The sequence below is a fragment of the Pyrus communis genome, chromosome 7, assembly GCF_963583255.1.
Source record: "Pyrus communis chromosome 7, drPyrComm1.1, whole genome shotgun sequence".
NCBI lineage: Eukaryota > Viridiplantae > Streptophyta > Magnoliopsida > Rosales > Rosaceae > Pyrus > Pyrus communis.
In genome coordinates this window covers 22,213,560-22,241,521 of record NC_084809.1, presented here as the reverse complement: position 1 = coordinate 22,241,521, position 27,962 = coordinate 22,213,560, and the positions used below count along the sequence as shown (strand labels likewise).

Sequence of the window (27,962 nt, the reverse complement as noted above, 5' to 3'; positions counted from 1 at the left end):
ACCTGGATTGAGATCAACTTTGGTGACGAATTGGCCCATTGGCAACGACTACACAGACATCACTGTTAACATTTAGGCGATCAACATCCTCACAACCTTAATCTTGGAGAGCTTGTTCGGCGCTTCCCTGGTGGTCTGGTAATGAAAAGAATGGCGAGGTCTGCCATGAGATAATGAGGTTATAACCGAGGTGCATCTATTGTTAGATGAAAACGATTTCTACACCCCATCTTAGGCCTTGGTTAAGCCTTGTGCCTTTGAGAATTTATAGAAGATATCTCTTTTCGAAGTAGGCCCTACTATAAGAAAAAAAAAAAATTCATTGTGCAAAAAGGTGTTTAGACATTTTTTTAATTAATTATTAAACTCACATTAGCGCATAACAAATTTTTTTACAAAACTATGGTGAAGGATCATATTGATTTGCGACACCTATTTTCATGGACTACATTGATTGATTTTCAATTTTAGAGACCATATTGATGGTATGGGTCAATTTCAAGGACCATCTTGCTGGTGTGGGTCATTTTTAGGGACCATTTGTGATAAAAACCCGTAAATCTTGTGGGGCCCATTTATGTGCCACATTAGCACTTAACGAAATTTTTAACAGAATTGTGACGGAAGGATCACATTGATTTGTGATCCTATTTTCAAGGACTACATTGATTAATTTTTTATTTCAGGGACCTTCGTAATGGTGTGGGTCAATTTCAGGGACTATTTGTGATTAAAAAAAACTTTTTTTTAAATGTTTACTACTACCAATTACCAACCACTACTTCCTCACTTGTGATTTCTTTATACAAATAATGCAGACATTATAATAATACTAGATAATTTTAAAATTTGATGTGATGTTATTTCTTAGAGAAAGTTTAGTCCAAGAAAATAGGCTGGCCTAAAGTCCAAAAATTGAGTCAACACCCCTGAAAAACACTCCAACCGAGCCTAATAGCTGGCACCCAACCTAAGCCAGTCTCTAGGCCGACCCAAAATGTGTTGAGCCAAGGCCTGACCTACATGACGTCAACCACTTGATATCCTTTTTTTTTGCGCCAGGCTCGTGGAAGACACACGCGCATGGTCGCGAGTGGTCGAGATGGGCCCACTGTGCAGGCACAATATGGGTTCTTCCGTGTGGATACGTGGCACAATGTCGACTGTTGGATTTCCAACGGCTATTTTTCTAGGCTGTTGGATTTCAACGGTAAAAAAAATTTGAAATTTGAAATTTAAAATTAATGGCTACTGACATGGCACAATGATGACCTTTCGATTTTCAGATCAACAGTCTAGATTTTTTGGCCAAAAAACTTAAAAAAAATAAATATTCAAAAATTTATAATATTTTTCTATAAAGTCAGAAATTAAAAATCAAATTATTATTTTATAATAAAAATTAATAATATTTTCATAAAATTGACTAGGCTATTTAGTTTTAGGGGTGGAGATGCATTTGGCCAATTCAACTGTTCATGGGGTCTATCACTGTTCACTAAGTGGATTAAATGGGCTGGGTGCTAGCGCATTTTTTAGGGTTGGACTTGCTCTTATGCTTGAGTTTTCACTCTTCATAAGAACAATTATTTAACAGCTACAAAGTAGGCCAAAAGTGGAGGGAAACTTGAATTCTGAATTTGAGTCGAGCGTAGGAAGATATTCTAACTCTCACTATTCATATGAAAAGTTAGAAACCACAAGTCTCCTCCTCCTCCTCTTGAGAATGAGTTACCAAATTTCCTATAGTATTCATTGTTGAGAATAAGTTCTGCAATGATGGGAAGAATGATCTTGCATGGATTTATAAGAGGTTGAACTACTCCTCATATAGCCAATTAGTTTCATGATAGAACCTCAACTTTCTTCGTTCATTTACAGAAATATAAACACGAACATATAACCTAGTGACTTATATAGTATTCAATTATATATCATGCTTTAATTCAAATATATACCCTTCCAATACACACTATACAGTGGACCACTCTGTCAACATTTGTTGGATTAGACTGGATTGGACTCCATATAATATTATTGTTGTGTTGTGGTGCCCACACACAAAACCCAAATAATTCTACTTTTAAACTCTCTTCTCTAGTAAAATAATAAAGTGAGTAGTGAGGAGGTGATAATTTTTCTGTTAGTTTTTCTGTTAAGTGCTGACATGGCTTGATTCGGGACCTACTTTCTATTAAAAAATTATTAAAAACTAAAAAACAATTATTTAATATTTTTTAAATATTAAAATAATAATAAAAAGTAGGAAAAAAAAAACCGTCATTTCGTCCATCCCCTCCCCCCTCCTCCCTCCTTTCCCCATCTTCATCTTCTTCTCCCACCTGCAAATCCCAAAAAAAAAAAAAAAAAAAAAAAAAAATCCAATTTGTGTTCCCCCACACCCACACTCTTTTCCCTCTTGCAACCCAAAAAAAAAAAAAAAAAAAAAAAAAACCCAGATCCTGTCGGCGGGATCTTGGGTGCGCAGAGAAGATGGAGGATGGGTGCGTAAGAGAATGTGGAGAATGGATGAGAGTGGTGGATTTGAGGTTTGATGGGTTTTCAAAATTTTTTTTTTTTTCCCCTCTTCTTCTTCTTCTTCCGCAGGGGAGTTGATGGTTTTCAAATTTTTAATTTTTTTTTTGTTTTTTTTTATCCTTCCTCCTTTTTTTCCTTTTCTTCTTCTTCCTCCTTCTCCTTCTCCTTCTCCTTCTTCTTCTTCCGCATGGGGGTGTTGATGGGTTTTCAAATATTTTTTTTTTCTTCCTCTTCTTCTTCTTCCTCCTCCTTTTCTTCCTCTTCTTCTTCTTCCTCCTCCTCCTTCTCCCTTCTTTTTCTTCCGCGCCGACCCAGGGGGGAATTTTTTTTTTCCCTTCCTCCTTTTTTTTCCTCTTCCTCTTCTTCTTCTTCCTCCTCCTCCTCCTCCTCCGCAGGGGGGGTGTTGGTGGGTTTTCAATTTTTTTTTTCTCTTCCTCTTCTTCTTCTTCCTCCTCCTTTTCTTCCTCTTCTTCTTCTTCCTCCTTCTCCTTCTCCCTTCTTCTTCTTCCGTGCCGACCCAGAGGGGAATTTTTTTTTTCCTCTTCTTCTTCTTCCTCCTCCTCCTCCTCCTTCTCCTTCTCCTTCTTGTTCTTCTGCAGGGGGTTGTTGGGTTTTCAAATTTTTTTTTTTTTGGGTTTGCAGGTGGGGGTAAGAAAATGAAGATGGGGGAGAAGAGAGATGCGGGGGGAGCGACGAACTGATGGTGTTTTTTTGTTTTTACTTTTTATTATTATTTTAATATTTAAATTATTTTTTTTATAGTTTTTAATAATATTTTAATGATTTTTTAATAGAAAGTGGACTCCGAATCAAGCCACGTCAGTACTTAACAGAAAAACTAACAGAAAAATTGACGGAGGTATGATATTGTCACAATTTCATAAGATGGGGTATGACATTGTCAATTTTAAAAGATGAGGTATGAAACTGTCGTGATCCCAATAATTGAGGTAGTTTTTTGTACTTTACCCAAAAAGATATGAAGTGCTTGAAGTTAATGGAAACCTTGTCACAAAAACCGAGCTCAATAATGTTCTAAATCCATACAACTGACTGTACTTATTAGAATAAACAACCAGGTTGTTTTTTGAGTGAGAAACGACCACCAAAAAATCACCAGATTCATTTCTATCTCTCATGGGCCTAATGGCTACAAGAAGTGAAATTTTTATGAAGAGTGTTATGAGCTCAAATTAAGTCAAATAAAAAAGCCTAAAAAGCAAGAACGTGAGCGGTGAGCTTGTACGTGATGCACTGCAGATTTTCGCCTTGAAGAAACCGCTCGCTCACTCCTTTTCCCTGCAAACGAAACGTTGTAATCCAGAAAATGGAGGATTTCATGAACCTGGTTTGCCCTAATTCTCCATCCGTACGCGCTCTCTCTTCATTTTCCTCTTTTTTCTTTTCTTTCTTTCGTATTTGTTTTCCCTATCACCTAGGAATTTAGTAAAGTTGCATATATATTTTTTTCTTTTCTTTCCGTTTCGCAGTCCTCTATTTGGAAGGTAATAAAATACTGTGGAATATAAATGAACACAATAATGGTCTCTGTTTCTGTTGCTGCTGATGTTTCTAATTACCTGTTCATTCTGTCTTCTCTGTTTGGCGCCAAGAACTAATGGCGCATTGGGTTTTCGAAATCCTGGAAATTTTTGTGGAGAAGTTCAATTCAGTTCTCACAGTGGTGAAATTAACTGAATTTTGATTGTAAATTGCTGCTATGTTCTGCAGGTATGGGATGTCAATGGAGTTTCCAAGTGTTTCAGAAACACATATCCTTTTGGGTTTTTGTGTGTAGTCTGAATTTCTTTTCCATATGAAGAGAAAGAAACTGTTAATTCAACTATTAACTGTTTGTCCTTGACAGTCTCTACTGTTTTAGGTTTTGGTGCAAATGCAGTGACTGTTTGTATGATAGTTGGGCTCGGAATAACACAACGGACTGGCAGAAGAAGTTGGAGGGTGGGTTTTATATTACATATGCCGTTCTTGGGTATTGAGAATACAAAGGAATGATGGTGTTACGTGCATTGCTATAGAACACTGCCTTAAAGTTTCAATTCTTTTTCTATTCACAAGAAAATGTAGAGAAAGGAAAGAAATTAAGGAAAGGCAATTACCATAAGAGTCTCCAATTTATAGCATGGCACTGCCTGATTTTAAGGTTATTATGTGGAGGTTTTCCTTGAATTCTATAACATTCAGACACACACGCACAAAGCTACGCTCAACAAGGATAATTAAAAGTGCACTTATTGCATTTTTTTGATAGTCAGTTCTGAACCTAATGTTTATTGGTGTTATGGTGTTATCAATGCTTTTATGTTGCTTTTGAGTAGCATCCCCACATATACTGATGGCTTTACAAACTTTACTCAGATGGACTTCATGGAAAAGCTTTTCTGGCTCTTTCTTCCTGCCATTGGAGCATGCATATCATTTTTAGACAGTGCATTACTGTTGAAGAAAGCGCTTCATGGCATCTTTGTCGCACATCATGAATGGTTTTTCAGATGTTCTCAATTTGCATCATGGGTAAGGATTTATTTATTTATTTGGTTTCTTGTTGAATTCTTTTTTATTGTAGTAACATGTAAAAATGCGTTATCATTTGTCATCTTTTCACTAAGTTATTGATTGTTAAAAAATACGCAGACACTTATCATACTGTTCTCAAAGTATTTCAATGGTTGTCAAATTTTCTGCAACCGGATCTTGTGTTTCTGGTGGATTATAAAACTTCTTCTGGGAATACTTCATTTGCTCACGGCATATCCTCCATTCAAGGTACATTTGTTCTCTAGGAGTTTATTATTACCATTTTGTGTTGGCCAATGTGGTTTTTCTGTTACTATAATTACAGTCCATGGTGGGATATAAAAAGCTAGTTAATTCCTTAAAGAAGAGATTATATAAAGGAATTGGTCTTGAAAATTTTCCAGTATTTTTTTCAATTGGTAATTTGAATATATCATCTACCCAACTCACCAAGGTTTTACCACTTAAGATTAAGTTGATAAGAAATGTTGGTTAATCAACTTGACATTTTTATTCTAATTATGCTATCAGACTAGTTCTCATAAAGTTCCATAGAAAGTGAGTAGTGGTTATGATTGTTCTTCTATATGGGGTTGATTTTATACTTGGGTTCTAGAAATGGTGTCGGATTAGTATTCTTTAGGAAATGGAATTAATAATTTATAAGTTTTTTTTTTTTTTTCTGACAGGTCTTATTATGTGTTACTGTTACATTGGACACGATCTTTGGTGTATCGATTAACATTATCAGAATAAAGCGGGCATCTTACAAGAGAAGGTGTCAGCCACTTAACTCTTTTTTTTTTTAATCCCTTTCTTTCTGATAACAGTTGCATGGAAAATGTTGTGTGCAATTCATAGTATACTGGCTGAATTACATAAGTGATGCTAACCTTGGAGAAGACCATGCGTATATAGCCCAATGCTCCATTGTTCAACCCAGTGGAGTTGAAATTATAGGGTTTAGGCCTTGTAAAAAGTAACTCATCAATGCAACCCAGGGTATGACTTAGTGCGTATTGGAAAGTAAAACTTGCAAGTTTCCTTTCATTGAGGTGTCTCCAACTCTCTCTCTCTCTCTCTCTTGCACTCTCTCTCTCTCTACACATTTCGATTACCCTACTTTATTGTTTTTAAAAAAGAAAATACTTTTATTAACCATAATTGCATAAAATCAAACCGTTCAAGTAATGGACAACAATTCCATGTCTATAGTACATATCAAACTAAAGAAAACTGAAATAGATCTCCTCAAAACTAGAAAGAACGAAAGAAAAAAAAAAGTAACTGATAGCTGCCTTTGAGTTTAACAAGATGACAGACACATTAGTGCTCATTAAGACATTAGAAACAGAAGCTCAAAGAGATGATCCAAAAAATACTGTACCTCACAACTCTTCCACGTCTGCCACTTTGCAATCTTCGAATATACTACCATCTAGAGAACCCATATAATGTCTGAAAAGTTATAATTACAAATATGCCATATTCGAAATTCAATCTAGATTGCAATGGGCATGTTATTTCACAAATCACTAGGATGTTTACTGATAATGTGTCCATCTAGATTTAACTTTCCATCCCTGTCAAATTTCCTTGAACTATCCAAACCCAAACCCTTTAATTGTCCTGCCTGCTTGCATATATTGCAGTACACTTGAAGATTCACTACTTTCAGCTGACACAGATGTTGAGGAAGGCAGCCTTAATGATTCTGTAAGTTACATGTTGTCATGCTACTTTTCCTGTGCAATTACATATAATTGTGTGATAGTGCCATCCTTTTATTGTTGGGTAAATTTACTCTACAACTAACAATTGGTGTGTAAGAGATACTAGTAAGACTAGTGTTACCGAAAAAAAGATACTAGTAACACTACATCTTTTCTGGAAACTCTTATATGCTTCATTGTATTTTTCTAAACATGAAATATTGTCTTTATCTCTCGTGGGTTTTTCGTCATCCTACTTCTGGATTTCTTCCATCTTTATTAACAAGTTCTGTGTTTTTTTATTGAAAAATCATCTTGGAAATTCATGAGAAATGGGAATTTGTATGTCTGTTATAATATGATTTTCTTTTGTATATTTTATAAGTCATCTTTATGGTGATCTTTAGGCATTTCAGAAAGGTTTCCCCCCACCCCCTAATGTTATCCCTTATATTCCATAACTTTCTTGACTTAGTCTGCAAATGTATGGATCTGATTTTACCCTTTGGCTTCCTACGGTGCTGTCATGTTCCACTTTACATTACAGTTAAGTACAAATGTAGATGCTGACATGCTCCAAGCACTAATTCCTTAAGTATATGTATTCTTGAATCTTGATTAATGCTTACTTCTATGAGTTGATAGCTGAGTAAAGGGATACCTCCTCTTCTATGCTGTTTGTTATTAGTCTTCTTTTCCAATAAAGTTGGTTAGCTCATACTTACAATCTTGTACTGATTGTCAAAGGGAAACACTCAGGGCTATTTCGATCTTTTGACATTTAGATCTATCACTTCTGTGATGAATCATGGTGTCACAAAGCAGCTTGATTTTGAGGATTTGCTTCACCTTCCTTCTGATATGAATCCCTGTTCCTGTCATGACACATTGTTTGGCTGTTGGCAATCCCAACAGAGCAGTTCCCCTGATCCATCACTGTTTAGGGCAATATGTTGTGCATATGGATGGCCATACATTCGTTTGGGCTTGTTGAAGGTACTTATGTTCTGCTAATGGTTTTCGTACTATGTACTTCAAAGTTCAAAGTATTATTAAATGTAGAAACAAATGAATTTTAGAAATAATTCTGTTAAAGAATATGCTGCTTCTTTAAGTTCATCTTAATTTTTCTTTAGCATTATATAGAGAGAATGCAGCATAATAAAAAAAATGGGATAGAACAATAGTAATAAGCTATTTCACAAAAAATGCTTTACTTAGAAATTATTTTCTTTGTAAACGTGCCTTCACAGCTTGTCACTTGTACAATCATTTTCTTACTTATTTCTCCTTCATACTTTTGTTTAACAGTTTAAGTGATGGTGAAAATTAAAGGTCTGCATCCGAAACCACATAATGTCTGCAGTTAAATTACAGGGTTTCTGGAAATTGGTTCTTATGGTATGAATAAGGAAGTGAAACAGAAGACTTGCATTGTAAAAGCATATTGGGGAGCCATTTGAACAGTATAATCATTTTTTCAGTGTACGACTTATATGCTTCACAAAGTTCGCATGGCATTAGTCTTATGGGAATTTTGAGTTCTATTGGAAACAGTGTTTTAAAAAACTCACCTCGGGGTGCGCCTAGGCGCCCTTGGAGGCGGGCCTTCACCATTTTTGCCTTTGTTCTGTGGGAGTGGGCGAAATACTCGCCTAGCCTCATTGGGGCACGCCTAGGCGCTTGAGGCATCAACTTGGCGTCCCTTTTTCTTTTTTAGGTTGCAGAAATCTGGATTTCTTTTAGTTGCAGACCAAGAAACTAGCAAAGGAGATGGAGATGAAGACAGTGTGGCTAGGGATTTTTAGGCTGAGTTTGTTTTTTTAATTTTTGTCTTTAAATACCCTATAAATACTCCACTCAACTCTTTATTTTCACCATTTATTTCATTTTAAATACCTTATAAATACTCCACCCCATTTATTTCATTTTAAATACCCTATAAATACTTCACTCAACCCTTTATTTTCCTTAAATTCCCATAATTATTGCTTTATATCATTTTAAATACCCTATAACTACTTTACTCAGCCTTTATTTCCTTTTAAATTACTTATAATTGCAACATTAAGCCTTTATTTTGCTTGAAATTTTCCTATAATTGTGACCATTCATCCTTATTTTCCTTGAAGTTCTCTATAATTGCTTACAATAAAATAAATAATTATAACATTTTGAGACTATATGACATAGTTTCCAAGTACAACTAGACTTAGTAATAAAGAAGATGATATTATCTTTGATTTAGTTATAGTTATATTTGTTTTTACAAAGTATTATATTGCTATAAATATACGTACATATAATATATATTTAAATCTTAGGTTCCATGAGGCTTCGCCTCACGCCTCACGCCTCATGCCTAGGCTGGGCTTCCCCTCGGACGCCTCACCCACGCCTCACGCTTTTAATACATTGATTGGAAATGAGAATTTATCAAAGTATTAACTCCTCCAGTTCTATGTAGTATGTGCTATATACTCAGTTTTCACGAACATTAGAACTCCAATTCGTTTTTTCTTGATAAATTTGTTTTTACCAGGGGATAGAAGTATGTCAGTGGAACTTCTTAAATTTGACAATTCTCCTTGGAATATGGTTTGCAGGAATGTCTGAATTCGGGTATAGGTTGATACATCAATTTTTGATAGGATCAGTTCTTCTGCATGTAGCTTTCTGGTCACTAAATTGATAATTAATAAATTACGGTTTCCTATCTAAGAGTTTATGGCTTTTCACATATAAGCCCTTGATATCATTATGCCTGAGAGGAAAACACTTCAAACACTAGACTTATAAACAAAAAACCCTACTCACTTGTAATGAGAGAAGAACATCAAAGGAGTTTCAAATTTAAAGAATTAATCAGAGAATGATGAGTGGTTAAATGAGGTTTTGTTTTCCCTTTAATTGAGCCCTTGAAGTGTCTTCATATAAAACTTATAATTGTGAAGTTTTTTTTTCTAATTCGCCAACGACTTTAATTTATTGTTTGTTTTGGCTGAGCTTAAGAAAAATTTCTTTATTTAGTCCGTATAGCAAAGATAATTTAATAACTTAACTATAAATTGGGAGACAAAAATATGACAATTTAACTTTTTCAGGTACTTAATGACTGTGTTGGTTTTGCGGGACCACTCCTTCTCAATAAACTGATTCGCTTCCTTCAACAAGGTTTAGTAGAAACTGATGGTTTCCTTAGCATTGTCATTGATGCCATCACTTCGTTGGTTTTTTTTTTTCTTTCTGGAAAATACTTTGTAGGTGTAGTGGATTTTCACAGTACTACAAAAAACTAGTCTTGCTTATTTAAATGTGGTAGATCAACCTATCACTTATCTAAATCACAGTATTTTAGGTTGGGGTGCTACAATGGATTTTATGAGTATTCCTTGTTTGTCTTTAGTGCTAGTTCTATCGTGTAGGACTAGGAGCTGCTCCCTAGTAGGGTCCAGAGCATCTGTAGAGCTCTTACATCTGTTTCTATAATCATACTAATTATAATCTTCTGCGAAAATACTAGTTCTCAAAATCAGCAAAAGCGGTAGTAACAATTTATCTGTTATCCAACATAGTAATAAAAGGCCTCAATTTGTTAAAAAGGGCAAAAGAAGACCTCTAAGAGTGCCACCATCTAATTTTTCATTTGATGACCTTTCTGTCACCGCACATCTTATCAAATGCAGTTCTTGATTTTTACATTCAATTGTATTTCTTAGTTCATGGAATTATCATTTAAGCTAGCATGTGATGACCTTATTGTTTCCTTGATTGTTACTTACTAATGTCTTCATTGTGAAATTACTAATGGCCTACTCACGAAATTTGTCACTGTTCTGTTCCTTTTGCCAGGTTCGAAGAATATTGATGGCTATGTTCTTGCAATATGCTTGGGCCTTGTATCTATTTTGAAGTAACTATTCTGATTGTTGAACTTTAATGGCAATATTAGTATTTTTATCAGATGGTCTTCTCTCATCCTCTCTACCCCATCTCCACCCCCTTCTCATTTTTAAGCATTGTTACAGTTACTTTTTACATTTAAATATCTATCTGTTGTGTGCCCTCTGAATCTAAAGAAACACATTCATTACGATTCTTTTATTTAGGTTTGTCAAGTAAGTCTATCTCAGTTAATGCATTTCACAACCATTGGCCACACTAAGTGTGGTACATCCAGTTTCTGTTTTAAACATGGGTAACTAGAAGGGTCATTTTAACATATGGGATACCGTTATTTGTCCATCTATGGACGAGGCTGGTTTTATTTATTTTTTCATTATTGTTGTGGGTCCAAGAGAGTGTTGGTATATTTCTTTAAAGCTTAGGTTATGCACAGTCAACTATTATTGAATGCCTATTTTGTCCTTTGGGGTTATATGCCAATAAAGCGATAAACATCATGCTGTTTCCTGTTAAATTGTTTTTTTTTTTTCTCCAAGTTTTATATTCTGAAATTTGTGATTGAACGTCAACAAAGGAGCCTTTTATTTCTGGTCCTTTCCGATTTTATTTTTTATAATATCAAATCTGTAATTAATTTTCCGTAAACGTAAAAAACAATGCTTAATTTAACAGAACTTTATTGAAGAAATTTGCCAATTTTGCAGATCAGTTTTGGATACGCAATATACCTTTCATCTTTCAAGACTGAAGTTAAAGTTACGATCTAGTATCATTACTATTATCTATCAGAAGGTATATCTTTTCCTTATCCATTTTATCGTAACATACGATTTAAAATAACTTATTGTCTATTACATAATCTTTTTGTGAGGACATTGTTATGTAGGATTTGTTTGGGATTTCTACGAAATGTTACATTTCTGAAAATTCCAAACTTTTTTCATGGTTATGTGATATATGCCTTCATGTTGCACTTTTGAGTAATTTAAAATACAGTTTTTGGTTTCATTTATTTATTTGTTATATTATTCTGGTCTTGGTGATGAAGGATTTTGCAACTAGTATTATTGGAACTCTGGGATTATTGCAACTTCGAAGTAAATAGTTATCTTGCAAAGTTGATGTGCATGCATCTGTGGGTTTTTCTTTTTTCCTCTGCTTTTACTGATTAGGCATTTGATCTTCTGTAAAAAACTCCTGTTGCTGTGTCTTAAGTTTGTTCTTTATCGCCAGTGCTTAAGTATCAATCTAGCAGAACGATCAAAATTTACCGGGGGAGAAATCCAGACATTCATGGCTGTAGATTCTGATCGTACTGTCAACTTGTGTAACAGTTTCCACGATATGTGGAGGTAATGGTTTTGCTTTGCATCAAAGAACATGTTTATTTCATACTTTCCGTAGTTTCTAATGTTGAATTTAGTGTAAAGCTATACTGTGATTTAAGAGAACTCACCTTGTCAACCACATTTTACAAACTTCTACTCATGCCCTTGTTTACATTAAATAAAAAGAAAAAGAAACTAATATAATAAGGGTATAATAGTATCTAGAAAAATTTAAAGACAATAAGAGAAAACTCTCCATATGTTTCTCACCTCTCTCTCTATCCTCGTGCATTAACTGTCATCTCACATTAAGTGCATCAGTGTTGCGATCTTCACCATATGGTTTTCTTATCCATTCTCATGAATGTTTCAGCTTGCCATTACAAATTGGGGTGGCTTTGTTCCTTCTGTATACACAAGTCAAGTTTGCATTTGTTTCTGGTGTTGCAATTACCATCGCATTGATACCAGGTACCTCTCAGTATCCTATTTTTTACATGGAGTTTAAGAAAAGCAGATCATACTTGTTCTAGTTTTTATTTTATTTAATTAAATTTATTATAAGATGTGAATATGTTGCAAACATTTATGACATTTTCTGAAAATTCAATTTCATTTTTCCATAAAAAAGTAATAAAGTGCAATACAAATAGTTACTTAAAAATTCGTAAAGAGTTGGTTGTATGGATCACTTTGGGCCTTGTTTGCAATCATATTCAAATAGGATATTTGAGCTTAGGCTTGTTATGTCTTTGATACTGTGGTTTAATTAATCATTCTCACCCATAAATGGAGGGTGGGTGTACTGTGACTTGTGAGATTGAGTGTGTGAAGTTGAGAACTTGGGAATATATATACACACACACATATATATTGTGCTGATTGAAACTCTGTATCTTTTCTTGTAGTGAATAAATGGATATCTACATTGATTGCAAGTGCTACAATGAAAATGATGCAGCAGAAGGATGAGAGGTATATGTACTTTTTTACCTTACTTTTTACACTTGGTCTGAACATAGTGATTGCATCCATAGAAAGCATATTAGTATTACAGTTGATCTTGAAAGCTTAAGTTGACAACAATGTATTTCAATCCTGACAAAAGGAAAAGGAATACTAATGCTCCCTGTCATGTGTAGCGCTGGAATTGATTGTGTCGTGAGACACAAAAATGATGTGGAACTGTATATACTTCAACTATAAGCATCTGAAAATAACCTAATTCTGACGCCAAATTTGGTTACTATTTATCTCCAAGGTTAAGCCAATAAGAAGAACAATGCATATCAGCTAACACAATGCATATCAGCTAACAGAACTCAATAAGAGCATTGCATTTAATCTTGTTCGGTTCTGAATTAGGTTACATTCACTAAATAATGCATGATGGTGCCTTAACCCTGTAAACATCAGTGCATTAAGTTGAACAACTTATTCACCAACTTTTTCATCTGGGAATTCGTGAAATTTGAGAGAGTTCTGTATCTGTTTGAAATAGCTCCATTTAGTGCTAAGGAATTAAGAGTTTGAATTTTAAACCTGGTTTCAGTTTACAAAGCGTCAACCGATATTTATATTCTGGCTAAGAATTCCTCTGTTTGGTACAGATTTTCCATGATCTGGACATTGTACATTTGTTATGATACTAATCAGTCACATTCCTTAAGATAATAATTTGGACAGCTAAGATTGAAATGATAAAGGAGGATAAGTATACCTATGTGGACAGCTAAGATTTAAATGATAAAATTTTCTGCTTCCACACTCGGGCTTTGTATAATATTGGAAACACAACCCAAAATAACCGAGCTAAAACCATGTAATTGCTTAAAACATATTCCTGTAGAGGGTATTTGTGACATCCCACATCGCCCAGGGGAGTGATCCTTATATGTATATTCCCATCCCTACTTAGCACGAGGCATTTTGGGAGCTCACTGGCTTCGGGTTCTATGGGAACTTTGAAGTTAAGCGAGTAGCGAGCGAGAGCATTCCCAGGATGGGTGACCCATTGGGAAGTTCTCGTGTGAGTTCCCAAAAACAAAACCGTGAGGGCATGGTCGGGGCCCAAAGCGGACAATATCGTGCTACGGTGGTGGAGCGGGCCCAGGAAGTGATCCGCCCCGGGCCGGGATGTGACAATTTGGTATCAGAGCCTAACCTTGGCCGTGGTGTGCGGACGAGGACGTCGGGCCCCTAAGGGGGGTGGATTGTGACATCCCACATCGCCCAGGGGAGTGATCCTTATATGTATATTCCCATCCCTACTTATCTTCAGCTGATAATATCCAGACCTCAAGTCAATCTTGGAGAATACACAAGCACCTCGAAGCTGATCAAACAAATCATCGATACGTGGCAACGGATAACGGTTTTTAATCGTCACCCGATTCAATTGCCTGTAATCAATACACAACCTCAAAGTTCCGTCTTTCTTTCTCACAAACAATACTGGAGCTCCCCACGGTGAAATACTAGGCTGAATGAAACCCTTATCCACTAATTCCTGCAACTGAACTTTCAATTCCCTTAACTCAGCGGGAGCCATACGATAAGGAGTCAAGGAAATAGGATTAGTACCTGGAAGCAACTCGATAGTAAACTCCATGTCTCGATCTGGTGGTAAACCAGGTAAATCCTCGTGGAAAACATCGGGAAAGTGTCTGACTACTCTTACATTCTAAACTCTGCTAGGAACAGCCTCATCCAACACCACATGAGCTAAGTACCCCTGGCAACCTTTAGACAACAACCTTTTCGCTCGTAAAGCCGAAATAACGCCATGTCTCACCCCACTCTGCTCGCCCACAAAAGTAACCACAGGTAGTCCAGGACGATGAAACGTAACTATTTTTCCGTAACAATCAATATTGGCACGATAGAAATGCAACCAATCTGTGCCCAGAATCACATCAAAATCAACAATGTCTAACGGGATAAGATCAGCTGGCATAACAACATCCTCAACTATCACTGGACATCCTGGGTACACGCGATCTACAATACATCTCTCCCCTCTAGGCATAGCGAACTCTAAATCGTACCCTAGAGGTCTGGGGCGAGGTTGCGTCACTTGAGCAAATGTATGAGAAATCACAGGGACGAGGAGGTAGGTTTGCTGGTGGTGCTCGAGGCCAGAGACAGGGTGAGGGTGGTAGAGGCAGAGCTCCAGTTTGCCGCAGATGTAATAATCGGCATTTTGGTGAGTGCAGGCGTGGCAACAGTGGTTGCTTTACGTGTGGGCAGATGGGACATTGGGCTGCGAATTGTCCCCAGAGTCAGCAGCAGAAGCCGCAGCAGACTTTCTTGCCGCCACCTGCACCGATTCAGCAGATTCAGGGTCCGGGTAGTTATGGACAGGCAGGTCGAGGTGGTGCCTACCACTACCAGGGTGATGCTGTTCCTTATGCCCCGGGACAATATTAGTATCCCCAGGACCCGTATTCTCAGGGTGGTTATCCTCCGTATCCTGGCAACTATATGCCGTATCCTCCAGCTTCAGCAGGCGGTTCTCAATGGTTTCAGGGAGGACAGTTTCAGCCGGGAGAGATTGCTACGATTAGTGCGGGGTCTTCGAGGCAATCTGGTCAGCCCAGTTAGGGGCGTGGTACTCAGAGTCGTGGTGGTCAGACGAGCAGAGGTCGCGGTGGACGACAGCAGACCCAGGGGCGTATTCATAATATTTCTCTGCAGGATGCTCAGAACAATCCGGATTTGATTATGGGTACGTTAAATATCCTTGGTTATTTTGCTAGAGTATTAATTGATTGTGGAGCTACACATTCTGTGATTTCTCATACATTTGCTCAAGTGACGCAACCTCGCCTCACACCTCTAGGGTACGATTTAGAGTTCGCTATGCCTAGAGGGGAGAGATGTATTGTAGATCGCGTGTACCCAGGATGTCCAGTGATAGTTGAGGATGTTGTTATGCCAGCTGATCTTATCCCGTTAGACATTGTTGATTTTGATGTGATTTTGGGCATAGATTGGTTGCATTTCTATCGTGCCAATATTGATTGTTACGGGAAAATAGTTACGTTTCATCGTCCTAGACTACCTATGGTTACTTTTGTGGGCGAGCAGAGTGGGGTGAGACATGGCGTTATTTCGGCTTTACGAGCGAAAAGGTTGTTGTCTAAAGGTTGCCAGGGGTACTTAGCTCATGTGGTGTTGGATGAGGCTGTTCCTAGTAGAGTTGAGGATGTGAGAGTAGTCAGACACTTTCCCGATGTTTTCCCCGAGGATTTACCTGGTTTACCACCAGATCGAGACATGGAGTTTACTATCGAGTTGCTTCCAGGTACTAATCCTATTTCCTTGACTCCTTATCGTATGGCTCGCGCTGAGTTAAGGGAATTGGAAGTTCAATTGCAGGAATTAGTGGATAAGGGTTTCATTCAGCCTAGTACTTCACCGTGGGGAGCTCCAGTATTGTTTGTGAGAAAGAAAGACGGAACTTTGAGGCTGTGTATTGATTACAGGCAATTGAATCGGGTGACGATTAAAAACCGTTATCCGTTGCCACGTATCGATGATTTGTTTGATCAGCTTCGAGGTGCTTGTGTATTCTCCAAGATTGACTTGAGGTCTGGATATTATCAGCTGAAGATAAGTAGGGATGAGAATATACATATAAGGATCACTCCCCTGGGCGATGTGGGATGTCACAATATTCTACTCTGGGAATTTAGGAGATTCCAAAAATGATGATGGTCTCGATTAAGTTTATTTAGATCCAAAAGCTATTTTCCATCATGAGGTGACATAGCTCTCTATTCAAAATTATTACTCTGCTCATTTAAATTGCTTTTGTCCTGCAGTTATTTATTTATTTTTTATTTCATGTCTATATACTGGTGATAATTATCCACCCTAAAGATTTAATTTTTTCTTTCAGGAATAGTTTTTTATTTTTTTTTTATTTTTTTTATAGTATTAGTAAGTACAGAATCAACAAAACAAGATGTACAGTGATGTCATGTTTTCTCAATAATCAATATTTTCATTCAGTAACATGGTCTATGCAGGATAAGGAGGACAGGAGAACTTTTGAAGTATATCCGCACTTTGAAGATGTATGGGTGGGAGCTTCTGTTTTCTAGCTGGTTGATGGAGACGAGATCATTAGAAGTTATGCACTTAACTGTAAGGCTCTACTTCTGTTATTAGCATACCCAAGAACAAGCAATTGATACAGATATCTTATCTTCCAGTGCTTGAGTTAACAGTTAACAGGATAGAATAATGCTTCATTTATTCACATTTTCTAGACACGGAAGTACTTGGATGCCTGGTGTGTATTTTTTTGGGCTACAACACCAACTCTTTTTTCTCTGTTCACATTTGGGCTTTTCACATTGATGGGACATCAACTTGATGCTGCAACGGTACTAACTGTTTCCTGTGATTTTAGTTTACATAGGCACTTCCTAATAGCATTGCTGTAATTTTCAAGAAAAGTTGACCTCTCTATGAATCTCAAATGCAGGTCTTCACCTGTCTTGCGTTGTTTAATAATTTGATATCCCCTCTAAATTCATTTCCATGGGTCATTAATGGATTAATTGATGTAAGTTTTCCTTATTCCGTGGGTCTTGGTGTAAAGCATTTCTTGTACTTTTGTAATTATTGGTTGAAATGCATCATTCTCTTACTCTATCCCAGGCCATCATATCTATCAAGCGGTTGACCAGATTTCTGTCTTGCTCTGAGCACAATTCCAAACTAGAGAAGACAGCTGGTTCTGCTTCATCATATATTTCAAATGACCAATCTGAGTTTACTCATGAAGATAAGGCTGTTGTGTTCCATGATTCCTGCTGTTCTTGGTCAAGCAGCGATGAAGAGCAATTGAATTTGGTTCTGAATCATGTTACTCTTGCTATTCCGAAGGGTTCCTTTGTTGCAGTAATTGGAGAGGTCAGATATGTGGGAAAAGATTTAAATTTGCTCATTATCACTTCATATCCATTACGGTTTGTCTGTAATATTGATTGTACAACAGAAGATGCTCAGCTTATTTGTTAAATTGTTTAATGTTTATGAATGGGAATTAATTTAGCCAGTATATTCCTCTGGAAGTTGGTGCACTTTCATTGATTTGATGTTATATAAACGAGACACTTTAAACAGTTACTTATACTTCTGGTAACAGTAGATATCTACAAAGGCCGTGTAAAACCTAGAACCTCGTAGCTATATAAAAGATGTCCTGATAAATCAATATAAATGAAATCTTGATAATTTATGTTAAATAGGGTCTGAAATACAAGTTAGTGTTTAGGAGGGTGAAGTATTGTTATCCTGTATCTGTCAGTTGTCATATTTTTACCCTACTGTTACTTTTGTACCTAGATATATGAATTTTGATTTACTACTAGACTATTGGATATGAATTTTTTTTGTGAAGAATTAATTTGACATCTGCTGCTTTACTATTCAGTCTGTTCATTGAATTCTCAGGTCGGTTCTGGTAAATCATCTTTGTTGAGTTCAATTTTGGGGGAGATGCAACTTGTTCATGGATCAGTGTATTCCTGTGGTTCTATAGCATATGTACCACAGGTTTGTTTATTAGTTATAGAGTGGTTGCTGTACTTAACACTCTTGTAAAATATATTATCTCAAGCTTGCTTTTTGGAATGGTAGGTCCCCTGGATTCTATCTGGAACAATACGTGATAACATACTGTTTGGAAAGCATTATGATCCCAGAAGGTGCGGTTCATTTTCCAAAGCTAAAATTGCATAATATTAATATCTTCCTTCCCCTGCCCCTTCCTCTATGTTACACTGTTCAAATCTAATTTTTCATTTAAAATTTATTTCGTGTCTTGAATATGCAAATTCTATTGGAAAAACAACTAATATCCTGCTCCTGTGTATGAAACTATGAGGCCAGTTACAGAGAGATCATAGATGCATGTCAGGCCTGCCTGAGCCACTCCCAATTCGAGGGGCTCATTTCTAAATCATTATTGAATTAAGAAAAGGGCTGACCCTGTATATTTTGGGGCCTAGGGTACCAACAAAAATTGGGTTTCTTTTGTAGCATATTAGGCTAATGACGTAAGTCATGTCAAATAAGTCCGCGATACATTTTGAAAATTTCAAGCCTCCCAAAGGCTAGTAATTCCAAAATTTTGAGTTTTGTTGTGTATGATGTCTCAATTAGCTTCTTCTTTTCAAGAAATAAAATATCATTTGAATAGATTTATTTATTTATTTTGGGATCTCTTTACAGAATTAATGTTTTTGGCCTCTCAAAGAAAAAGGGCCCTTCTACATGTACAAAATATTTTTTTTCTTATTGTGAAATTTTTTTGTTTGTAGATACTCTGACACTTTAGAGGCAAGTGCGCTAAACCTCGATATTTCATTAATGGTTGGAGGTGACATGGCTTACATTGGAGAAAAAGGAATCAATTTGTCAGGTGGACAGAGAGCTAGAATTGCTTTGGCAAGGTTACATCTCTCTCTCTTTCTCTCTCACCAACACTATTCTTCTATTTTCTGTTTCCTTGATTCTGATTAAATTTGTAACTTGGTGTGATTGCAGGGCTATTTATAATGGCTCTGATATGTTTATTCTTGATGACGTCCTTAGTGCAGTTGATGCACAAGTTGCTCAGTGTATTTTATATAAAGCCATTTTGGGTCCACTTATGAACCAGCAAACTCGTGTACTTTGTACCCATAATGTTCAGGTTATCTCTGTTTCTCCAGAGCTTTTTAGTTATACTGAGCTGAGCAGATCATCAAGACACTAGTTGTTATAATTTTTTTTTTTTTAATTTTTTTATGTATGGTTCTCCTTGCATTGACTTTGATTTTGATATGATTTGTTTGTTCTCATCTTGCCTGCATCAGTAAGTTCATGACTTTTGATACATGATTGCTTGTCTTACACTTCTAGTATGAAGATATATTTTGTTTCAGTAGGTGAACTTGTTATTGTCACATTATTCTTCTGCTTTTTAAGACACTATAAAGCAACTTCAGGGCATAGAAAACCGTTCAGGCGTTCATCGTATAATTTTGCTGAGGAGTTCCTTGGATAATGATTCAATTTATTTTCAATTACTGCACAGGCAATATCTTCTGCTGATAGAATAGTTGTCATGGACAAGGGACATGTGAAATGGGTTGGAAGCTCAGCTGATTTGCCAGTTTCTTCGTATTCAGCATTCTCTCCACTGAATGAATTTGATACTTGTTTACAAAATGAAAGACAAGAGTCCAATGTCGAAGATACTCTTATGGAAAGCCAACAAACTCTCATCCTAGAAAAAGAAACTGTGCCTGCTTCAGACGGAACACAAGAGATTATTGAAGTTGAGGCGCGAAAAGAGGGCAGAGTAGAGCTTACCATCTACAAGTGAGTAAAAAAAAAGTTTACAATTTCACACTACATTTAATTGAAAATCATTATTTATTCTCTTGATTTTTCTAATGATTTCTTAGTTATTATATTTGAAGATTTAGTATTTCACTTCATGTAAGAGATTACAAAAATCTTGTAGTGGATGTGGATATAGTTGGGGTTTCCAATATCAATCTTTTAGGGTTAACATTAACTAATATTAATCATTATTGCAGGAAATATGCCACATTTTCTGGTTGGTTGATTTCAGTTTTAATATGCCTCTCAGCAGTCTTAATGCAAGCTTCTCGTAATGGGAATGATCTGTGGCTGTCAAATTGGGTTGATGCAACAGGAAGAGGTCAGAAAGAATATTCCACATCCTTTTATCTGGTAAACAACTTCCCCAGTTTTCCATACTATGCCATGATTTTCCATTTTTTCTCTAACTTGGCAAATTGAAAGGATTGGCTGGATTCTGGTTCTCTTATTCAAATGATAGAAGCTTCCAGGAAAACAACATTAGAAGGTTTTTGCCAAAGGTTTACTGTATGGCAGCTCCCAATTCTGTATTTAGAATTGGATCATCAGATGGTCAAGATATCAAGTTTTTTCATGTTAATATAGATAGATAGGTCGTTATATGATTTATACTGTACTGCAATCCATAAAGCATATAACTCTTTTAATATTTTTTTCCTGAAATTGTGAAATTAACTTATAGACAGCGTAATGTTGTAAGGTCAACTTTTTTTTTTTTTATTATTATTATTATGAACATTTTTGCAAACAATGGCAAAAGAAAATGCCTACAATTTCTTATTAAGATGTTTATTGTTTTTGTTGGACTAGTGCAGATTATACTTTGCATCTTTTGCATTGTAAATTCAATTCTCACACTAGTGAGGGCCTTCTCATTCGCATTTGGTGGCTTACAAGCTGCTGTTAAGGTGCACGATACACTGCTGAAAAGGATTATCAATGCACCTGTGCAATTTTTCGATCAGACACCAGGTGGAAGAATACTAAACAGGTTTTATAAGAATTCTTCTCTATATTTTTATAGTTTCATCAACTATAATCTATTATATGACACATCTATTTTTTTATTTTATTTTATTTTGTTTTTTCTGTAGGTTTTCTTCAGATCTATATACAATTGATGATTCTCTTCCCTTCATTCTTAACATTCTCCTAGCCAATTTTGTTGGCCTGCTGGGCATTGCAGTAGTTTTGTCATATGTTCAGGTATCCGAAGCTACTTTTGTGAGACATTCTTCTGGAATTCCATACTTTGGCCATCCTCATCATTGAAATGCTGTTTTAAAGGTTTATGTATGTCTTTAGGTCTTCTTCTTGCTTTTGCTATTCCCGTTCTGCTACATCTACAATCAACTTCAGGTATTCTTCATACCCTTTAATTCATTTAATCATCTGAGCCAGGATTCAGGTGTAAACTTTTCAATCCACTGAGAACCTCAGGAACATTTAATTAATGTATGAAACTTCATTGCCTACAAAATTATTTAGGTGGGGCCCGTGGGGGAAATTGAATTCATGTGAAGTGTAATGTTCTATGTGACGGGGCATCTGTAGGATAGGGACATAAATTTAATTTTACATTAATTTACCATGGATGGTGGAACAATTGTTTCCCCCTTTTTAAGGGTATGGAAATTAACTCTTGTAAGAAATTTTTCTTTTTCTCCCTTCATGTCAACCAAATGAAGTACAATATTTTCATTTTTTTAATTAAATAAAATATTTCCATCCAAATAGAATGTAATTTGATCTATAAGAATAGGGCATATTACATTTCATATGGTATTAACGTTGGTTGGAATTTTTTATTTTATTAAAGAAAAAGAATAATCTCATTGGTGAAATATTATACAGTGCTTCTACAGATCAACTTCACGGGAATTGCGAAGGCTAGACAGTGTTTCTCGATCTCCCATCTATACATCCTTCTCGGAGACACTTGATGGATCATCAACCATACGGGCATTCAATTCTGAGGTAGATATTTGTACAAAATAAAAAATTGACTGCCAAGAGAAAATACCAGTATTTATCTTATGACATCATGCAGTAGAATGTATAATCTCTCGAAGGAAAGGAAAATGCATTCCTTTAACAAGCATAGACGGACATGCCTTAACAAAGATGCACCAACACCACTGTAAATCTGATTAATTTTAAAGTGCAAGAATATTAGGTGCTGAAATTAGGGTTGTTGAAACTAGGTGAGCATTTTGTATGCTAAATAAGTTGTATGTGCCTTAAATTTAGCATGCAGTTCAAAATTCCCAAAATGTTGAAAAATATATGTTTCATCCTTTTTCTGCAGGTAAAAGTTGTACCTTGGCCCTCAAACGGTGAACTAAGTTTGGAAATTACTGCTAGTTTAAGTGTCCTATTCCCCCTTTGAAATGGGTGTATATTGGGAATACTTATCATCTGTAGTAGCGTCATTTTCTCCTAGTTGCACTGGTCTCATTGACAATGTGTGAAAAATATCAGTAGAGTATAGCTGTCATTATCCAGTTCTGTAAAAAACAAAACAAGTAATTTTGTTTGTCCTGTTGTAGGTTGAAGAAGAGCATGGATCGTGATCATAAATTTTGAACATACTTAATAGGCAATGTTGAGACAGATCATGATGATAAGTTTTGAACATAATTTAACCGACCTCACTTAGTGGGATAAGGCTTTGTTGTTGTTGTTAGTGGACAAAGTGTACCACTTCTTGTAAGTAGTTCCTCAGTGGTAAAACCTAAAAATTGTTGGACTGCCTAGGAAAAATAAAATGTTGAGACGGCTCATAATGGGTATAGTTAGAAGAACGGAATAAGGTGCACAAGAATTAGGCCATTTTAGTATTATTGTGTTCTTACTTCTTGGATTCATAGCTTAGTATCATTTATTTAAGAATTTTATTTGGTAGAACAAAAGATGTACAAGAAGTCCATTATGATCGCTACAACCAAACAAAAAACGAAGCACAACTAAACTGAACAGAAAGTACTTTTTTGTATCATTAAAACTATGGTTACCATCAGAGTGATGAAACTTAGAAGCTTGAATGAATCAACCTTTCCTGTTGTTTGTTCTTTCATTTTGATTCATACTATTGTAACTACCAACTTTGCTTTTTTGTTATTTTATTCTTGTTGGTCATGGTGATAATTTGTGCTTATAGTAAAATTCATAGAGATAGTGCACTCAATCAGTTCCGGTAATGGACAGGACCTCTTTTTCGGCAGATTCACTGACCAGGTCAAATTGTATCAACAAACTTCATACACAGAGTTAACAGCAAGTTTGTGGCTTTCCCTTCGTCTTCAGGTACATCTCAGTAATTTGAAACAACCATTTTACGTAACTTTGGTTATTACTATACATATGCAGTCTGGAGCTTTATTCATCATTAGAACAACAAAATCTGAAGTATATGGGATACAATTTAAGCTGTGAAGTGAACTTTCGAAACAGAAGTTTTCTTACCTGTAAGATTATATTATCAGGTCTTAAGGCTTAACATTGTCTGGTTAGAATGAGAGTTTCATGCAAAAGTTTTACAGTTTAGGAGAAAAGGTTGTACAGTTTAGGCCCACATCCTAACAGCTTAATCTTTTGGAAATTGCGGCAATGTCAACAAGTTTTATCCTAGTATTACAATGGTGATTATAAGGTTTTAATCCTGTAATTGAAACCTTCCAATTTAACTTTTATTCCTTAGAGCCGACTTCCTAACAGTTCAAGTTCTGGGAAACCAGAAAAAGTTAGCCGCTTTAACATTCTGGATTTGCATTTCTTGCAGTTGTTAGCTGCATTTATCATCGCGTTTATTGCTATCATGGCTGTTATTGGATCTCGTGGAAGTTTACCAATCAATTTCAGTACTCCAGGGTTGGTAAGCTCTCTAGACCTTCATCTATCTATAACTTCTACCTTTTACACTTGAATTTTTATTTTTGAGAGTTGAGTTAAAGTTGAAGTCTTTTATCTAATTTGCATGTATTGTCAAAGTAAATAGTGTTAAAGAATGTGCTTTCTTTTATAGGTAGGATTGGCTCTGTCTTATGCAGCTCCAGTTGTCTCTTTACTGGGAAGCTTTTTGACAAGTTTCACTGAAACAGAGAAGGAAATGGTTTCTGTTGAAAGAGCTCTTGAGGTACAAAGAAGGATATATGTCTTAAATTGATTCTGACAAATTACTTATACCTGATTTTACACTTCACAGTATATGGACGTTCCACAAGAAGAAATGGATGGATTCCAACCCTTACATCCCAGTTGGCCTTATCAAGGACAGGTTGAATTCCACAATGTCACCTTGAGATATAAGCCGTCTTTACCAGCTGCACTTCGTGATGTTAGTTTTACTATTGAAGGAGGGATGCAGGTTGGTCATATGCTCAGTCTCATGCTAAAGGTTTTTTTGGCTGGATTGCTCATTTAAATTTCTTCTTGATTGTTAATCAGGTCGGTATCATTGGAAGGACAGGAGCTGGAAAATCTAGTGTATTGAATGCCCTTTTCCGCCTCACACCAATATGTACAGGATGCATTCTTGTGGATGCCATAAACATAGTTAATGCTCCTATCAGGGATCTTCGTGCACATTTCTCTGTTGTTCCTCAGACTCCATTTTTATTTGAAGGATCATTGAGGTACTCAATTGATACGTCATTATGGTTGTGGTGTATTTTGGTTTATGATATAGTCACGTGACGTTAACTTTTTGATCACATCAATTACTCTCTACAATTAGTCAGTTTGCACGCCCTTTGTTCAAAATTTGTAGGGACAACCTTGATCCGTTCCGGCTGTGTGATGATATAAATATTTGGAAGGCTTTGGAGAGATGCCATGTTAAGGAGGAAGTAGAAACAGCAGGGGGGCTAGATATTCACCTAAAGGAATCTAGGATGTCGTTTTCTGTTGGGCAACGGCAACTTCTTTGCCTTGCACGTGCACTTCTCAAGTCTTCAAAGGTAAGACTTGTAAGATGACCCTTTTTTATTAATTTGGCTGGTGGACAGTGCGAAACACTTCAGGAACACCACAATGAAATACACATAAGGTAAATTGCAGTGACAGTGTAAAAGCCACTTCTATAAGTTTCTTGATGCAAAGTGAAAGGAAGGGTCATGATTCATTAGTTACAATTTTAATTGATTAATGACGTATTTTTACCTTAGATTTGAAATAATCAAGTGTACATCACATATAAAGGCTAATAATGTTAAATTTTCAGGTCCTGTGTTTGGATGAATGCACCGCTAATGTGGACACTCAAACAGCATCCATATTACAAAAAACCATATCCAGTGAATGCAGAGGAATGACAGTTATTACAATTGCTCACCGTATTTCCACTGTCCTGAATATGGACAACGTCCTGGTCCTTGACCATGGTATGCTGGTATGTCACATTCTTATCTTTGTGTACATGTGTGTATGTGTTTGCCCGCAGTCATATTTTAATGGTTACTAATTGATGTCTATTATTTCAGTCACGAAATAAAGTTGTTTATAGTGAATGCATCCCTTATTGTGTCTTCCATCTTGCTATTTTCATGACTTACACAGAGTCTTGTTCGACTAGTGTTTAGTCATACTCTGAACACTCATGATCCTTAAACCAATTTACACAACAGTAACATGAACCCACAATTCAATGCACAACACTGGTTCCTTCGTTTAATGTTGGGCGAGAATCCACAATTCAATGCGCAACACCAGTTCATTTAATATTGGAATAGAATCCACAATTCAGTTGTGAACTTTCTGGACACATGACTTACTACCCTTTTCACCATTTGATTATTCCTTGCTAGATGTAGGCCACATCACCAATTTTAAAATTAGTTTCAACAAAATGCTAATTGAATGTCAATCTCATCATATTCCTCGAGGCGTCATCTACCGTTGCAGTAGTGGGCTGGCTGAAGCTCTATTTACCTTCATTGCCTACGTGAGTCTAGAAACATTTTTACTTTGTTCTGTGCTCCTGTGTAGGTTGAACAAGGGAATCCGCAGGCTCTCCTAGAAAATGAGTTCTCCAGATTTTCAAGTTTTGCTAAAGCTTCGACAATGTGAGTACCAAACAAGTTTTGCTGTGCTCATTGCCAGACGCCTTGCAATCTGCAAGTTTGATATGAAGTGGAAGTCATAGTTTATTGTAAGTTTGTAACTTGTCTATGCTTATCGGTGTTATCAGCAATGAAGTAACGTCACTGTTAAATACAGGCATATAGCCAAGGACGGTTTAACGTCGAGTATAAACATCAACTGATGAATGAATCTGTAATTGACCTTCTAGGTAGTGATTTCTGAATACGTCTCTGCTGCTTGGGAAATCGAAAACCGGAAATCAGATGTAACCCGTTAGTATTTCTGAATACGTCTCTGCTGCTAGGTAGTGATTTCCATTACATAGCAGTAGAAAAGGTATAAAGTTGTAGTAATAACATTTGCTGTGGCATAGAAGAAATTACATAGTAAATGTTTATGCTTGAATTCTTATGGCACAGTTTTACATAATATGGGATGCATTGTTCAATTCGACTTGTTTTTGGTCCCTCTGTGTGCTTGCAGGTGAAGCCATTATATTATCAAAAGAACGAAGGGTTTAGAAAAGGTAAACTGCCAATTTTCTCCCTGAACTTTCATTTAGCTTTCGATTTTCCTCCTAAACTTTTTAATTGGAAAATCAAGGACTTGAACTATTTTTTTGGATGGAATGAATGAAAAACTAAGAGCAAGGGGTGAAATCAGCCCAAAAAAAAAAAAAAAAAATTTAGTTTTGAGTCCTTAATTTTCCAACTGAAAGCTAAGCGAAAGTTTAGGGGAGAATCGACAGTTGACTCATATAAAAATGCATTGGTAATTATTTTGGCAACATCGAGTCATTGACCTAAGGAAGATAAATTTGCAAAACTTGTGAGAATACGATATTTTCTAAGCTAAAAAAAACTTAAGCAGCACCTCTTCTTTGGGTGAAGCATCAATAAACACTGGATGATGAAATATAGATGTCCATAGATTGCAACATGTGTTGATCAATCTATTGGAAAAAAATAAAATTAGCATCTTTTCGTATCTAGTGCTTATTTTATGTTGTTACCACAAAGAAGGTGAATTGATTAAAGAGGCAACGAAGAGTTGGTCATCAATTTATGAGTAATATGAGATGATGAGCTTTAAAGAGATGAGGACCTGCAGTCCCTCCAGCTCTCATCATAGTATTTCACATGGTCATGCATGCTATTCCATGGAAACTCTGGCTTGCACGTGAATTGTTACACCATTATTCCTTAATTGTCAAATAAGTTTATGACTTTTCGTATTATTATCTTCATTATTGTTTACATTAAATACAAGTGACTATTTATCTGCTTTTATTTACATAATGGTTACACATTAATTAATATGATCATTATATCATATTATGATGATGAATTTAATTATATCATTTTATAGCAAAAAATTGGACCTCAATCCGTCGATGTTTATTTCTCGTCCAATATGAATGGGAAGCACGTAGCCCCATAAGCATATGAAT

The 27,962-nt window shown here is 36.0% G+C and overlaps 1 protein-coding gene across 3 annotated transcripts; it reads left to right on the top strand.

Annotated features, from left to right (window-relative positions):
- Positions 1 to 3,639: 3,639 nt before the first annotated feature.
- On the top strand, positions 3,640 to 27,170 carry LOC137739104 (ABC transporter C family member 13). Of its 3 annotated transcripts, XR_011069083.1 has the most exons (37): positions 3,640 to 3,907; positions 4,270 to 4,310; positions 4,413 to 4,500; positions 4,918 to 5,073; positions 5,194 to 5,325; positions 5,766 to 5,854; positions 6,729 to 6,792; positions 7,536 to 7,784; positions 9,893 to 9,962; positions 10,641 to 10,701; positions 11,399 to 11,486; positions 11,928 to 12,046; positions 12,396 to 12,493; positions 12,931 to 12,997; positions 17,056 to 17,173; positions 17,299 to 17,415; positions 17,517 to 17,597; positions 17,693 to 17,947; positions 18,491 to 18,592; positions 18,677 to 18,744; positions 19,360 to 19,491; positions 19,586 to 19,733; positions 20,118 to 20,404; positions 20,626 to 20,782; positions 21,247 to 21,422; positions 21,526 to 21,637; positions 21,737 to 21,790; positions 22,286 to 22,408; positions 23,639 to 23,737; positions 24,213 to 24,305; positions 24,456 to 24,566; positions 24,636 to 24,797; positions 24,878 to 25,065; positions 25,200 to 25,389; positions 25,653 to 25,820; positions 26,417 to 26,579; positions 26,721 to 27,170. XR_011069083.1 is itself a non-coding variant. In XM_068478595.1 (36 exons), the coding sequence occupies exons 1-36, from the start codon at positions 3,866 to 3,868 to the stop codon at positions 26,495 to 26,497; spliced, it is 4,374 nt and encodes a 1,457-aa protein (XP_068334696.1). In that variant the 5' UTR covers positions 3,640 to 3,865; the 3' UTR covers positions 26,498 to 27,170. The 3 variants fall into 3 exon arrangements, 2 of the variants coding, with proteins under 2 accessions (XP_068334696.1, XP_068334694.1); XM_068478595.1 differs by having other exon boundaries at positions 7,548 to 7,784; positions 26,417 to 27,170; XM_068478593.1 differs by having other exon boundaries at positions 26,417 to 27,170.
- The last annotated feature ends 792 nt before the right edge of the window (positions 27,171 to 27,962 follow it).

Excerpts from the sequence above, each read along its gene's own strand:
- LOC137739104 (XM_068478593.1), top strand. The coding sequence starts at position 3,866 with ATGGAGGATTTCATGAACCTGGTTTGCCCTAATTCTCCATCC. Across the intron at positions 18,745-19,359 it reads AAGCATTATGATCCCAGAAG|ATACTCTGACACTTTAGAGG; the intron begins GTGCGGTTCATT and ends TTTTGTTTGTAG. Across the intron at positions 19,734-20,117 it reads TTTGTACCCATAATGTTCAG|GCAATATCTTCTGCTGATAG; the intron begins GTTATCTCTGTT and ends ATTACTGCACAG.